The sequence below is a fragment of the Balaenoptera ricei genome, chromosome 11 (genome assembly GCF_028023285.1).
Source record: "Balaenoptera ricei isolate mBalRic1 chromosome 11, mBalRic1.hap2, whole genome shotgun sequence".
Lineage (NCBI taxonomy): Eukaryota > Metazoa > Chordata > Mammalia > Artiodactyla > Balaenopteridae > Balaenoptera > Balaenoptera ricei.
This window is the reverse complement of record NC_082649.1, coordinates 81,564,189-81,580,022: the sequence shown is the minus strand read 5'-3', so window position 1 is coordinate 81,580,022 and position 15,834 is coordinate 81,564,189. Positions and strand designations below refer to the sequence as shown.

The 15,834-nt window shown below is 41.0% G+C and overlaps 1 protein-coding gene across 3 annotated transcripts in view; it reads left to right on the top strand.

Moving 5' to 3' along the window:
* ADAMTS9 (ADAM metallopeptidase with thrombospondin type 1 motif 9) overlaps positions 1 to 15,834 on the top strand; it is a 170,737-nt gene that overhangs the window by 56,532 nt on the left and 98,371 nt on the right. For all 3 annotated transcript variants that reach the window (XM_059940130.1, XM_059940129.1, XM_059940131.1), the window contains 6 exons: positions 46 to 182; positions 1,965 to 2,082; positions 2,332 to 2,427; positions 10,330 to 10,496; positions 10,589 to 10,718; positions 11,291 to 11,417. In XM_059940130.1, the coding sequence (XP_059796113.1) occupies positions 46 to 182; positions 1,965 to 2,082; positions 2,332 to 2,427; positions 10,330 to 10,496; positions 10,589 to 10,718; positions 11,291 to 11,417 (775 nt within the window). The remainder of the gene's footprint in view (positions 1 to 45; positions 183 to 1,964; positions 2,083 to 2,331; positions 2,428 to 10,329; positions 10,497 to 10,588; positions 10,719 to 11,290; positions 11,418 to 15,834) is intronic.

Here is a 15,834-nt window from a genome sequence, read left to right as displayed (position 1 = left end):
GGTCCAGGCACAAAAGTCACGTTGCATGGTGTTTCTCCTGTCTAGTTCTGATGAAGGACCGCTGCAAGCTGTTCTGCAGGGTGGCGGGGAACACGGCCTACTATCAGCTCCGTGACAGAGTGGTAGATGGAACTCCGTGTGGCCAGGACACCAACGACATCTGTGTCCAAGGCCTTTGCCGGGTGAGTCCCAGATGGCGATTTCTTCACTGTGTTGTCTTGCTGCCAAGCTGTGATGTGTGGCTTCCTTGATAGAATAGCAGCTGCTAGTATCTGTGCATTATCACCAGGGCAGTGGTTCTCAAAGTGGGGCCCCCCGGACCAACATCAGCACCACCTAATTCTTTTTTTTTTTCTTTATGTTTTATTTGATTTGATTTATTTTTTTATTGAAGTATAGTTGATTTACAATGTTGTGTTAGTTCCAGGTGTACAGCAAAGTGATGCAGTTACATATGTGTGTGTGTGTGTGTGTTCTTTTTCAGATTATTTTCCCTTATAGGTTATTACAAAATATCGAGTATAGTTCCCTGTGCTATACAGTAGGTCCTTGCTGGTTATCTCTTTTCCATATAGCAGTGTGTATCTGTTAGTCCCAAACTCCTAATTTATCCCTCCCAGCACCACCTGATTCTGATGCATGCCAAAGTTTGAGAACCACTGCCCTAGATTTTTCTGACACTCTCTGTGGGAGTCTGAAAAAAAGCTCCCTGTGAAGATTTATTATAATTGACACACATACACACTTCTTTACGATAACCACAGTGCATAAGGTTAAACCCAAAAGCTTCCTGACAGTGAGTTTTGTAGATTGAATAGCTGTGCTCCAAAAAGATGTTATGAGGAAGAGCCGGCCTCACTCAGATTTCTGATTTGAAGCAGGATAACTTCTACCAAAGACATACAGGCAAATTATTCTTGGGAGGGAAATCGAGACCCTTCTGGCAGACGGGAAAGAATCAGAGCGCTGATTTCTTGAGGGCTTGGCACCATTTCCCTGCTCTCACCAGTCAGAACTCATCCCTCGCAGCCAGGCTCTGAGGTGATGTCGCTGCGTGGAGTCCAGGGCACATTGGAGCTCCTCATTGATAGGATTTGATCGAAGAGCCCCTATGAGCTTCACCCGCCTCCTGACCCACAGCTACAGTGCGGACTTCCTTTTTAGTCCATGCGCTAGAGCAAAACACTGAGTTTCTCCTCAAAGACTAGTTCATTCGAAGGAACAAAATAGTTGAGGATGTGAACTCTGTCCTCCTGGTCTTCTGGTGATTTCCGGTGTCCTCTTCAGACCCCAGTCTACACTGCTGCATTGCATTAAGACGTGAAGAAATTAAAGAGGCCGCTTAGAGCCTGAGGCCTCAACCTGGCAGCCTGCAGTCATGCTTTGTCCTCCATTCATAGCCTGTATTTAAACATAGGGGATTTCACATAAAATCAAATTTTCCAGTCCCTTTTGAAAAATTGGGATACGTGAACACTGGGCTCCTATTTTTGCATGGCAGCAGTAACCTGCAGTGGACAGCGGCTGCTCCCTTAAGATGGGTTGTGAGCTCTTTAATGGGATACAGTCCTCAACCTCTCTTTTTTTTTTTTTTCATGCCTGAGCTATTTTTCTCATTTACTTCACTTACTTGTAGACTAGTGCTTCTCTAACTTTAATCTGTAGACGAAGCACTTAAGGGTCTTATTAGCATGCCGGAAAATCTACTCTGACTCAGTACATCTGGGTGGGGCCTGAGATTCTGCATCCTCAACATCACTGGGGATGCCCATGGCTGCTGGTCCAAGGACCACATTTTCCCACAGCAAGGCTAAAGACAATTTGAGTTCCCAACCCTTGAAAGTTTAAAGAGACTTAAAAGTTCTTGTCATTTTGAATGCACCTCATTCAAAGAAACACATTACTTATCATTTTATAATCTCTCTAATACTTACCATGTATTTCAACTGTTTTCTTTTTAAAAGCAAGCTGGATGCGATCATGTTTTAAACTCAAAAGCCCGGAGAGATAAATGTGGGGTTTGTGGTGGCGATAATTCTTCGTGCAAAACAGTGGCAGGAACATTTAATACAGTACATTATGGTAAGAATTTGTTCCTAAGAACCATGAGAAGGAAAATAGTCAAAGTGTAAACATTGTTAACCACGTGTAATATGTAAAAGTATTCATGTCAAGTGTAAAATCAGTCTTGATAAGGTACATTACCCATCTGGCTATAAGGCATCTCATAGTGAGAATTATATTGTACTCCTTTGTTGCCACCTTTTACACCATGCTTAGAGGAAATGAACCAATCTGTGGAACGCTCAATTTCTGCTCAATTCTTTTCAGGTTACAATATTGTGGTCCGAATTCCAGCTGGTGCTACCAACATCGATGTGCGGCAGCACAGTTTCTCAGGGAAATCAGAGGATGACAACTACTTAGGTGAGATGGGTGCCCCCTGCCGTTTGTGGGAATTCTGGTTCTCTGGAGCCGTTGGCAGAGGCTACTGCCTTTCCCCTATAGCAGGTGGACAGCTTTCATGTGTCATGTATTTTCATAAAAGAAAGAAGTTGATCTTGAAACTTATTACCCTTGCACATTACACCCTCAGCCTATTGATATAAGAGTTGTGTAATTATAGTAGTCAATATCAAGGAATTGACTCTGGATCTTAGAAAATAGGCCCCAAATCGAATTTTTTTTTCTTTCTTTTTTTTTTAACATCTTTATTGGCGTATAATTGCTTTACAATGGTGTGTTAGTTTCTGCTGTATAACAGAGTGAATCAGCTATACATATACATATATCCCCATATATCCCCAAATCAAGTTTTGAAAGTATTTGCCTTGTAAGTTTAGCATAAAATCATTGCTCTTTTTGAGTCTTTAAAAAAAAAAAAAAAATCTGTCCTTTGGGTAACTGACATGCCAGTGTTTTAGTAGAGGTGTTAGTTGACTTAACCAATAGCAGACCACAGGTGGACTTATTCAACATTTCATTATTCTCGGTCATTCCAAAAGGTTCTATACTGGCAATATGTTTTTTATGTCGTTGCTAACATGGCCCATCTTGTTACTTCATGCTTTCTTCATCTTTCTCTCACCATGACCAGGCGCATGATTAATTCATATCTATTCCTGTTTTCAAACCACAGCTCACCAACAACCCTGTGTTCATTTTCAGCTGTTTGCTCAGCCCAGTCCCACTTCAGATTATCATTCTGTAAACTTCCATAAGTGATTAGGAAATTCAGCCAATTATTTTTCATTAAAAAAAAGGACACGGGGACTGGGGTAATGACAGAAAGGGATTCAGCTAGTCACCTTGCACAACCAGACTCTTCTTAGCTCTGAAAAGCAGCACGACTTGCGCTCAGATCTGGAAGAAATCAGGGCAGTCTTGCTGGGCAGTCAGTGTTTAAAAGAAACGAATGCACTTTCTCATCATGTCCAGGCAGGGACTCCATGCATCTGAATACAGCCTCTGCAGAGGCTTAGTCCAAACATCTGGGCATATTGAGTTAGAAATGAGAATTTGTTGGATTGAATTAGAACCCGTATCTATATCTCGGAATGTCTGCATGAAATCATTTATAGATAAGCAATGATCCTTTAGCCAAGCGTGCTAATTAAATACAACATTTACACATGCCTCTGTTGTAGCATTTTCTGCAATGTCTCATCATCCATTCAGCCAGCCACTTATTTAATATGTGCCAGGCCCTGTTCTAGGCACAATGAACAGAACAGAACAAAAACAGTAAAAAATAAATAAAAATTTCTGTCTTCTTAGAACTTCTTAGTGGAAGGAGATAGACAATAAACAGGTAATAGAAGGTAATAAGTAAAATTAGAAAACAGAGCAGCATAAAGGAAATTGGGATACTGAGGGTGGGCGGGAACAGTGGAGTTGAAATGCTTGAATTGTAGCGAGAGACAGTGGCTATCTAGGGGAAGAGCATTCCAGGCAGAGGGAACAACCAATGTGAAATCCTTAAAAGAGGAATATGTCTAGTTTGTTCCAAGGATAGAGGGAGGCCAGTGTGGCTGGAGCTTTGTAAGCACAGAGGAGAGTCCCAGATGAGATTAAACAGGTATCAGGACTAGATCATGTAGGACTATATAATCATTGAAAGGACTTGAACTTTGAAAGATGAGGGTAGCTACTAGAGGTTTTGAACCAAGGAAAAACATGATATAATCATATTTGTATTTTTAAAAGAGTACCCTGGTTGTTATGTTGAGAATAGATGGGGTCGGTGGGTAGGGTACAGGGTAGAAACAGAAAGATGGGTTAGAAAGTTACTGCAGTAGTCAAAGAGAGATGTGCTGGCGGCTTGTCCCCAAGTGGGAGCAGTGGAATTGGCAGTACACAGTCAAATTCTGGATATCTTTTGAGGGTAGAGCCATCATGATTAGTGGATGGGTTGAATATGGTGTATGAGAGAAAGAGAAGGGTCAAGGATGACTCCATGGTTTTGACCTGAGCAGCCAAAAGGATGCAGTCACCATCAACTCATTTGAGACTTGTTCCTTATTTATCCATGTGACCACTAGTGTTTTAGGGTCGGAAGCTGTGTCTTTATATTTTTAGCTCCCGATATGAAGCCTTCACATGATATGAACTAAGTACATGATGGCTGAATTATTGAATAATTATTGAATAATAACTATTGCTCATGCTGTCTGCACTTACTGAGTATCTGCCATGTGCTTAATGGGGGGATGGAATTATGATGGAAATATACAGAATCATTCCTTCTTTAAAGACTGTAAAATCTTACTTGGAATCAGTTCTCAGTGGTTGCATCAGCTTTTCCTCACCCTAAATATCCAAATGAGTGATACCTTTTAAAACAGTTAACAAAGTTCTTGAGGACCCTATCCAAATTATTTTTGGGGGATCCCACATTTCTCCTTCAACCACTGTGCACAATGGGTCAAGCATTTTCCTTCGTGGACTGGATTATAAATTAGAGCCCGTGACTGCTGTGGCCTTACTACTTCCTAATTAAATCCAGCAGCATTGCATGCAGCCTCCTTTATTGGTTAATTTCCTGACAGCCAAACACCATGTTGAGCTGCTCCTTTCTTCTCATCGAAAAGGAGAAGGATTCTCCACTGTTCTTCTCCTTCTTGGAAAAATAATCTCCTTCCAAGCAGTGGCCTCAGTTCAATTCAACTTCATCAACCAGGTCAGGTGCCTGAACTGGGGAGGGCCTTCTGATATCTTTTTAATTCTCACTAGAGGTTTCTTATTCTCCTTGTAAAGAATGAAAGCAAAATTAAAGAAGATTTGTCATCTGGGGCAGACAGTCTGAGGTAGTCATGGCTCTTTAATGGAATATTATGGGAAAATTACCTGTTGGCCAAAGAACATCTCTCTGGAAGCAAATGAAAAGTCCAGGCAAAGATGGCGAGTCACACTTCACCGAGCGTGAAGGTCAAGACCTCAGAGCCTTTGAACCTTACAGTGGTTTCTTAACAAGTTAGGAGGAATATGATGTTGTCATCAAATCTGCTGTGTGTAAACATTTGTTTACTCTTGGCTTGAAGGAAGGCACAGCAAATGCTCTAAGAAGATTTTAAAGCCCCCAGTTGAGTCCTGCTGGAGGCCAGTCCCAGCTGTTCGGTTGCTAAGCGATCATCATCTGTATACCTCACATTTTTTTTTTCAAAGTCAGTCAAGCCATACTCTTTTCGCATGTGTTGGTGAAGGAGCAGTTTCCAGGAGAGAGGGCCTTTGTAGCAACCAGCTCTGATGGGTGAAATGGGGGGGAAACCAACCCAGGAAATTAGCTCCCTAATCGCATTAGTGGGAGGTTGGGCAGTAGACTGTTGTTTTCAGGAAACTATTTGTTTCACAAGGTACCGAAGCAGAAAGTCTCCATGTCAAAGGTCATCCTTTCAGCATAGACCCCTCCCTCCTGTTGGGTTAAAGCCAAGTTGCACCCAGTGCCACCATGTTCGTGTTTCTTTAGGAGAAAAAGGAGCCATTTCCATGGTGCTTATTTGTCTCCAGGACACTTAGCCCTTGATTAATGGTGGCAGTGGGAAGACAGGAATCGATTCAGTTCAAGATAAAGCAGGAACTCCATTTCACCTGATGACTCCTATCTCCTTTACTACTCACCATCTAATGGGATAAGGAGCATGCAGTGAAGGGTGAAATGCCCCCAGGTCAGCATAAGCATGAGAGGAAGCCTGGAGACATTGGAAAGGAGCCCCAGAATTAACATAGGATAGATGATTGCTCTTTGAATACAGCCAGAACTGGATTATCGCTTAATTTACAGAACTGGCCTTGTGACATCTCATTTCCCCCCTTTTAGTGAAACATCAGCTGAGTAGCTAGCATGCGCCTTCACTTGAAAGAACTGGGTGATTTTTCTGGCAGCACATCCTGCCACCGCCATGTAAGTGACCCACGTTAGGAGGCAGCCTCAGGAGGCCTGAGGTGCCACAGAAACAACCTCGTCTCCAACCAGTGACCCACTGAAACTCCTATATCTTGCATGGCTGGTGGGTCTCACGCTGCAGGAGCTGCAGGGGAGATGAGGTTGTCAGGTTTACACTGACGGGGAAACAGTTATTTGTCTGGAAGCTCTCTGTTCTCCTTGTCATGAATGTCAGCTTCCATCAATCACTTGTTCTTTCGACATCGTTGACTGAGCACCTACTATGGGCTGGGATCTTTCTTAGGCTTAGAAAAGTGCATTTTTAAATGTTGGCTTTACTTAAAGAGGCTCATGCGGTCTAGCAGAACAAATAACTTAAATTTTTAAAAATCTGTAGCTAAATATATTTGCTTCCAATTTGTACATAAGATAAAGAACGCCTGAATTCATTCACTCATTTCATGGATATTTGTTGACCTTCTTCTTAGAAAACTTTAGTGGTTAACAGGCTCTGGAGACACACTTCCATGATTAGAAGTCACCTGGCCTCAGAAAATATTTTAATAATGTTTAAGTCATGCTTTTCTTATCCATGAATTAAGCAAGTATAAAAGTGTGATGAGGAGACAATGCATTTGAAGGCATTTTGATCTGCCAGCTACCAAATCCTATATGCACGATCCTGTTTAATGTTTGTAACAATTCTGTAAGAAATCCATTATACAGAGGACGAAACTGAGGCTTAGAGAGGTTGAATAACTTACCCAAGGTCACATGAACAGAAAATGGGAAAAGAGTTAAAATCCTTTAAAGTCTGACCTCAGACCCTGTACCCTTAACCACTTCACTTTACTACCTCCATATAGAAGAATGTGTAGCTGACCTGGGTATGAACATGCCTGGGAGTTGAGGTTTATTGGTGGGAGTGAATGGTGAGGTTGGAAGAATAGGTCAAGACAAGATCTGTAAAGATACAGGAAGGTGACGGTAAGGAGTTTTGGTAGTAGAGGGACAATCAAAGGATTTTGGGTCAAGAAGAAGAAGCCAAGATCTTGGATTGCCTGTTTTAAAAGATTATCTTTTTAGAAGCTTTTTTTGCTGTGTCACCACTTTTCTTCCCAACCATTTCAAATGAAGGCATCTTACTTTTACCTCAGGGCCAAGATGGGGCTTATAAGGGTAGGAATTCTGGTAGATGAAGTGCAGGTTTAGGGATCAAATTTGATGCAATTAATTCCTGATCCTGCAAAGAGTAGTCCTTGCATCAGTATAGTGCCCAGCTGGGTGAACTCTGTGCGGTTCCCATGTCCTCGAAAACAAGGGCACTGCTGCTACTGAGCCACAGGGAATATTCAGAGCTTCATTGCAGCCTTCATTAATTTCCACATAAGGGTACGATATCTACTTCCCCTAAATCCTCTCAACCTCTTCTATGTATGCATTGCTTCTGGTCTACTTCTGGTGAAAGACAGTGCATCACCTGCATCAGTGAAGGACAGGTTAGGATCTGGAAGACACCTAAGATAACTTGGCTCTTCCCCATCCCACAACCAAGACAGATGTCATTAATGATGATGAGACATGATGCTGTCAGGGAATCCTGTTCTGCGTAGTTTCTTGAACGGCTAGTGCCAAATGATTGACATTTGTGTCTGGGAGGACACCTGTTTGCCAACCCTGGGTTAAATTTCCACATTCCTTTTATTCACCTAAATACATGGCCTGTGCATTTCAAGGGATCCCTCCCTGCCAAGATTTGCTAATCGTGCACAACTTACAAAAGGTAACTGGCCTCTTTCTAGTATTTTGTTCAGGACTCAAATGTTTAATAGCTCTGCTTTCTTGAGTACCTGCTACATGTCAAGCTCAAAACATGGAAGAGTTCATTATTCAAAGAGCAGTAGTACTGAAAAAAAAAAAAAAAGATACTTAAAATAAAACCAAACTTTTATAGTAAATACTAGGGGGAGGATATGATTGGGATATGATTCGATTTGATCATGATATGATTGGGATTTTTATCTTGAGAAATTAATCAAAGAGTATGAAAATAAATTTTATTTTTTCTTATATTCAACAAAATTGTATTTTGATTTTAATCATGCCCATGTTTTTAGAATGGAGAATAAGCAATTAATAAATATTTTTCCCCAAGTTTTCCAGTCAAGTCATGTGATAGAGTGGTACATTCTTTGCTTAAAGTTTGAATTTGACAGTAAAATCTGAAAATGAGTCATTTTTTAAAAAGCTTCCCGAGGTTTTTATCCACTTTCCCAATAGTCTCTCTTGACACTTGGATAAGTAAATTATTCCTTCTGAAGCAGCTGTCATCTCATCTTCTTTGTCCATTTTTATTTCCTTTTCTTAAATGTCTAACTGGTCTAACTCTGTCATGTTCTCAGTTGGCCAGTGTTTTGGCACTTGACTCAAGCTGTTCTCCAACATTACTTGTTCAGCTTCACTGATTGTTTCATCTTTTGCAAGATTCACAGTAGATTCATTCATTCTTCCCCAAAAAAACTATTTTTGAGCATCTACCATGTGTTCTTTCAGAAGCTGAGACATAGCTGTGAATAAAACAGTCCAAAAATCCTTGCTTACATTCCTGTTTGGGGAGAGAGAGCATAAACAAAGAGATATGGAGAAAAATTAAGGTGGGAAATGGGATAGGAAGTATGAAATCTGTGCTGCCAATGGGAGGAGCTTGCAGTTTTAAAAACAGTGATCCAGGTAGGTTTTACCATGTAAAAAATTATCTCAAAATCTAGTGGCTTACAACAACAAGTATATACAATATCCCAGTTTCTGTGTGTCAGGAATCTGGGAGCAGCATAGCTGGGTGTTTCAGGCTTGAGGTCTCTCCTAAAGTGGCTGTGAAGACTTCAGTTAGGGCTCTGATCCTATCCGAAAGCTTGACTGGGGCTAGCAGATCCACTAACCAGATGCCTCACGTAGATGCTCTTGGCAGTAGGCTTCACTGCTTTTTGTAAGATGCCTCTCAATGAGGCTGCTTGAGTATCCTCACAACATGGCAGCTGACTTCTCTCCCAAAGCCAGAGATTCAAGGAAGAGCAAGGTGGAGCCCTAATGCCTTTGACCTGGCCTCAGAAGTCACAGTATCCTAGTGATTACACCGTCAGTGCTACTCAGTGTGGGAGGGAACAACACAAGGTGTGACTATCAAAAGGCAAGGATCGTTGGGGCCATATTGGAGGCTGGCTACCTCAGTGGGCCTCACCAAGGAAGTGATATTTGAGCATCGTATTGGCTATGGATTTCTACATTTCATCATCTGTCTAAACAGAGAAAACTCACAAAGATTCAGTAGGTTCAACTAATTCTCATATGAAGTAGAAAGGGTTATTTGTGTGGGAACGAATTTTGTAAGTGTTCATTTTATTAATATGTATTTTTAAATCATAAAACATTTTTTCTTTTTTTAAATTGGGGTAATGTTGGTTTATAACATTATATAAGTTTCACATGTACAGCATTATATTTCTGTTTCTGTATATACTACAGCTTGCTCACCACGAAAAATTTAGTCTCCATCCATCACCATCCAGTTGATCTCCTTTACCCTTTTTGCCCCCCGCCCCGCCCCTTCTCCTCTGGTAACCACAGCTCATTGCTTCCATCTGTAATCCTGTGTTTGCGGGGCTTGTATCACAAACCCCAGGCTAATTAGCACACTTGTATTATATTTCTAATTTGCAAGGACACCATGAAGGGGAGGTGTTTTATCTCCACTTAAGAGATAAAGAGATCAAGACCAAGAGGAGGAAAGTGATGTCCCAAGGCCACATAGTTGGCAAGTGGCAAAGTTCGGATTTGAGCCTGTGCGTGTCTGGCTGAAAAGTCTACATTCTTCACACTCAGGCTCTCTGCCTGTCAAAGTATTATTTCAAATGGCAGCAAATCAATGAATTCTCTTTTCTCATCTTTAGCTTTATCAAGCAGTAAAGGTGAATTCTTGCTAAATGGAGACTTTGTTGTCACAATGTCCAAAAGGGAAATCCGGGTTGGGAATGCCGTGATAGAGTACAGCGGGTCCGACAATGTAGTGGAAAGAATCAACTCCACAGATCGCATTGAACAAGAACTTTTGCTTCAGGTAAAAACTTGGCAATGAGCCCATGCCCATTTTCTAACTCCAAGAATCACCAGGCCCATACACATCCTCTCCATTTTGTCTGCACATCCCAGGTGTTGTCCGTGGGAAAGTTATACAACCCTGATGTGCGCTATTCTTTCAATATTCCAATTGAAGACAAACCCCAGCAGTTTTACTGGAACAGTCATGGACCCTGGCAAGCATGCAGCAAACCCTGCCAAGGTATGTACTTTTAGGTTGAGTTTGGGGGATTCAAGGTGTTTTTTATTTTTTTGGAAGCAGCCAAATACATGCCATCTATAAACCTTTCGATCTGCATGCATTTTCTAATCTTTCTCTGCATCTATCTGGTCACTTTGGGCTGACAAGTTGAGCTGTTTAAGGGATTCAGGATATGCTAGGTTTCCTCATTATGTGTGAAGCCAAGCAAAATCAGCTCTGCCAAACTGATTTTCCAGAGACATAGATTTAGTAGTCGTATTATGTGATTTATCTTGTTTCCTTTTGTCTACAGTATGAGTTGTCAAACTACAGCCCGTGGGCCGAATCCAGCCCACTTCCTGCATTTATAAATAAAGTTTTATTGAAACATGGCCACACCAATTTTTTACATTTGTAAGCGGCTGCTTTTGCCCTATAACTAGAGTTCAGTAGTTGCGACAGAGGTCATGTGGCCCACAAAACCAAATATATTGACTGTCTAACCCTTTACAGAAAATGTTTGCCAGTTCCTGGTCTAAATAATTTATGGAATAGGCTACTTTGTCTGAATAATTTTTTTCCTCCTTGCTTAGGGGAGCGGAAAAGAAAACCTGTTTGTACCAGGGAATCTGATCAGCTTACAGTTTCTGATCAAAGATGTGATCGGCTGCCCCAGCCAGCACCCATTACTGAACCCTGCGGCACAGACTGCGACCTGAGGTGAGGCCAGTGTTTCCTTATGGTCTTTAGTACTGAGTTGTGGGGGTTTTGTAGGAGGTCTCTGCATGTGAGAAGCAGGTGTGGTTGTTAGTCTTTAGACCCCCTTCCTTGCGTTTCAGTGAAATAAGCTTTAGCCAATTTTCCATCACTCTGAAACTGATTATCTAAGACATAGACCTGCAGATTTCTCCTTCTTCTCCTGAGAATTAGAAACAACTACTAGAGTATAGCACTTGCCAAAAAAAGTTCTCATTTGACCCTCACAACTCGCTGCATAGGTATTATGATGAGGGAGTTACGTCAAACGCAAAAGTTTGTTTTGAAAGGCAACAGAAAAGAGGTAACCTCATCCATCAAGGTGCCTGTAATGCTCTGTATCCACCCAGAGTGTTTATCACCCAGTATGAGAACATTTACATACATGAAAGTTGCAATGCACTAATGTAGAGTTATGGAGGGAACTAGAAGAAAATTTATATAGAGATATCTAGATATGCAAACAGTTCTATATTTAAGAAAAGTATGAAATCTGAGGCAAGAAATGGTGAGTGAGTAGAGAATTAAAAGCTTTTCCATTTCTCTTTCTTGGTGAAAAGGAATAACTCTGAGGAGTTTTCTGCTCCATGTCTGTTGCCTACCCTACTTGGATTCCCTTAGATTTCACTTCCCCACTGACTGAATCCAACTGGGGCTGGTAGAGTCTCAAAGGATCAATGCAGATATTGTGGAACACCTGTCTGCAGCACTGAGCATGCTCTTATAATCCCAAGAAAGGCGGGTTTGTACAAAGAACTGCAAGTAATAGAACATGACCATAAAGAAAATGATTTTTGAAGAACCCTGTTTAAAGTTTATGCAAGGAGCACCAAGTTGAGGTGGAGATCATGTTTGAACTGTTTCTTCGAGAAACTAATATTTTTCACTTCAGTAAGATTCTAAAATAAGCCGCCATTTAGTTGGTGATGATGCTGGAGAATTGGATGTTCTCCAGAGTTTCTCCTGCATTGGAAGCTTTCTGACGGAGAGCAAAAATTAAGCAAATTGTACAAAGCAAATGCATTGAAAGGTAGCCTTGGATCCATGATACTTTTATCTAGAATTATGAAGAAGATCTCAACTGGATTTCTTTTCACTTTGTATTAATGGTTTACGTGGAGTTACATGATACTCAGAACTTGGTTAGAGAATAAAATACCAAGGGTAATAATAATAATAATAGCAGCAGCTACTTTTTGTGAGTACCTGTCATGTGTGTTAAATGCTACACATTCCTTGTCTCACTTAATCCTCCTAGTAGCCCTATGAAATGGATCCTACTTGCCCCCATTTCACAGATAAGGAGGCTGAGCCTCTGTGAGGTTAAATGTCCTGCCTGGAGTCACTTAGCTAATAAGTGTTGAGCTTGTATTTGCACTTTCTGATTCTGATTTTTATTAAAACTCATTTCACAATAACTAGGTAAATAAAGTCAGATCTTAAAGTCTTTGCATTTCATATAGTAGGTGTATCAAAAGTACTATTCTAAATTCCCCATTTGGAGAAAGCCACCTGTTTTTTTTTTAATACTTAACGTAAAAAAAGAAAAAAAAAAAAAAAAAACACCTTAAACTCTGCTGATACCAAAGGAGGACAGTAGCTCAGGGAACAGGCTTGGGTGATGATAGCACCTCTGGCTGATTAAAGAAAAGAAAGTGAAGGAATTCTAGCCATGCCTTTTGGTAGACGTGTCTATGGTAGAAGTGACAGACCTTGTGGGGGAGAATTTAGAAATGAAAAGAAAAAAAGGGGAAGTTTAGGATTAGTTTTCAAAGCCTCATAACTAGATGGGTGCATGCTCATGTCTGAAATTAAGTAGAAGATCTTATTGTTTGATTGATTGATTGCACTGCACAGCTTGTAGGATCTTAGTTCCCCAACCAGGGATTGAACCCTGGCCCTCAGCAGTGCAAGCACAGAGTCCTAACCCCTGGACCCCCAGGGAAGTCCCTAGAAGATTGTGTTTATATGTCAGCATTCAAGTTCATATTTTACTGGCATTTACAGATTGTTGGAAGAATAAAGTTGTTTACTGAAAAACAGGCAAATGCAGAAACTGAGCCCAAAGAACACATTACGGCCTGTCTTCTCTCTGTCAGCTTGACAGTGGCTGTTTTTATGATTTATACTAATAATTGCCAAGTATCTTTGTGCAAAACTGAAAGACTGGAGAGAAGATTAGTACTGGTTGCTCAAACTCTACAACAGTTTTTCCCAAAACATTTTTATGGAATGCTAGTTCAGCAGGCTGATCCACGGCAAACCAGTATGTGTGAGAAGTATTACTGACTGTCTTCTCCACTATGTGAAGATTTGTAGTTCAGGTTAACATTCTGAAGGCCCTGAGAAGTTCTGCAATAGAGGAACTTGCTTAAATCAGTAGTTCCCCAAATTATTTAATGCCGCAATGCCCCACACACCCACGGAGACATACATTTTTTTCTGTTTCCACTTATTAACAAACACTTCGCTTTTCTGCAATATAGTAACACATTACAATTGTCACCTGACATGAATGAATGAATTCAGAACACTGAAGGTGAGATGACTTTCCAGTGTGATAATAAATGAAATAAGTGATAGCATTTTGAGAACTTTCCTAAAGCAGTGCTGTGACCTTTCCACAGACTCTGCCACGTTCTCTGCCTGGGTTCTGGGGATTGTATGAATATCAGGGAAACTCTGGTACGCTTTTCCAGCCCAAGCTGCTGGTGTGCTTTCTTGTAGGGGGCAGGATTCTTGGCTCCCTTATCCAGGATGGAAAATAACCCTTCCACGAGGAAATGATGATGAAGGCAAAGAGAAGGTAGCTGAGAATCAAAGGGTAGATGAAAGTTCCAGATGCCTCTGTTGAATTGGTCCACACTTTTTGCCTCACTTCCTTAGGGAAGTGAGAGTTTGCCCAGATTAAACTTTGACAGGATGAGATAAAGCACTGTTTTACAATCCCCATGTAACATGTTCCGGTTAGAAATAAATCCTCCAAATACTATGTCACTCTCATGGAAAATCTCAGTAGCCCACTTTACATGCCAAATGTAGGAGTGGGTCAACTCTGACCTACTTTTGAGCATTTGTGAGAAATTCCAAGATAAGCATGTGTCCAGTGCTCCGCTTGTCTTCCTGAGGGTAGAAGGGAGAGTTCATAGGGCATTGGTATTTGGCAAACCACGGAGTTTATGAGCGGGAGAGAATTAACGATCAAGAGCAAATTCAAATGAAGATTATAAAGAAATCATCCTTTTGGGATTGCTAAGTTTGATCAACGAAACGCATTTCAAGCTCATTTTTTAGACTGTTCTATTCATTTTAAGTTTTTTTTTTTTTCTTTTTTAAGCTCTGGCTCCGTTGCTGGAGCATTAAAAGAACCACTTGAATTATCAGTACATACTGAACACCTACTGTGCGCCGTAGAAGTCTTATAGGTACTAGGGATATAAAGTTGACAAAAATTTGTAGATTCAAATCTACTTTTAAAAGTGAATAATCGTGGGACCGGAAGGGATGAACAGGTGGAGCACAGAGGATTTTTACGTCTGTGTGATACTGTAATGGTGGATATATATTCACTAAGCATATGTCTAAACCCAGAGAATATATAACATCAAGAGTGAACCCTAATGTAAACTATAGACTGTAGTTGGTAATGGTGTGGCAACATAAGTTCATCAGTTGTAACAGATGTCCCACTCTGGTGGGGAGTGCTGATGATGGGGAGGCTCTGTGTATGTGGGGGCAGGGGTATGTGGGAAATCCCTGTACCTTCCTCTCAGTTTTGTCGTGGACCTGAAACTGCTCTAAAAAAAATTAGTCTTTAAAAAAAAAATTGTGGGACTTCCCTGGTGGTCCAGTGGTTAAGAATCCGCCTTCCAATGCAGGGGACTTGGGTTCGATCCCTGATCGGAGAACTAAGATCCCACATGCCACCGGGCAACTAAGCCCACGTGCCGCAACTACTGAGCCCGCCCACTCTGAAGCCCATGTGCCACAACGAAAGATCCCGTGTGCCACAACAAAGATCCCGTGTGCCGCAACTAAGATGCTAAACAGCCAAAAAAAAAAAAATTGTAATTGAGTTATATAGACTATGGTCCATGGCTTCAAGCAACTTATAGTCTTTATTCACAGATAGTAATGTACACAGTTGAGCATACTTGAAATTCACAATTACAGTCCAAATTCTCCATTCCTTTATTAATTTACAGGATGTTCACTGAGCATTTTCCAGCACAGGCCCACATAAAGGAGGTTTCCTAGGGAGTGTTTCCAACAATGGCTCCCTGTTAAAGCAGCCTCCTTGACAAATGAAAGGCTAGGTTGCATGAACCTTTTAAATATAAAATTGCTTTTTTTGCTCTGCTGAATTCCAGTGGTTTTTTTT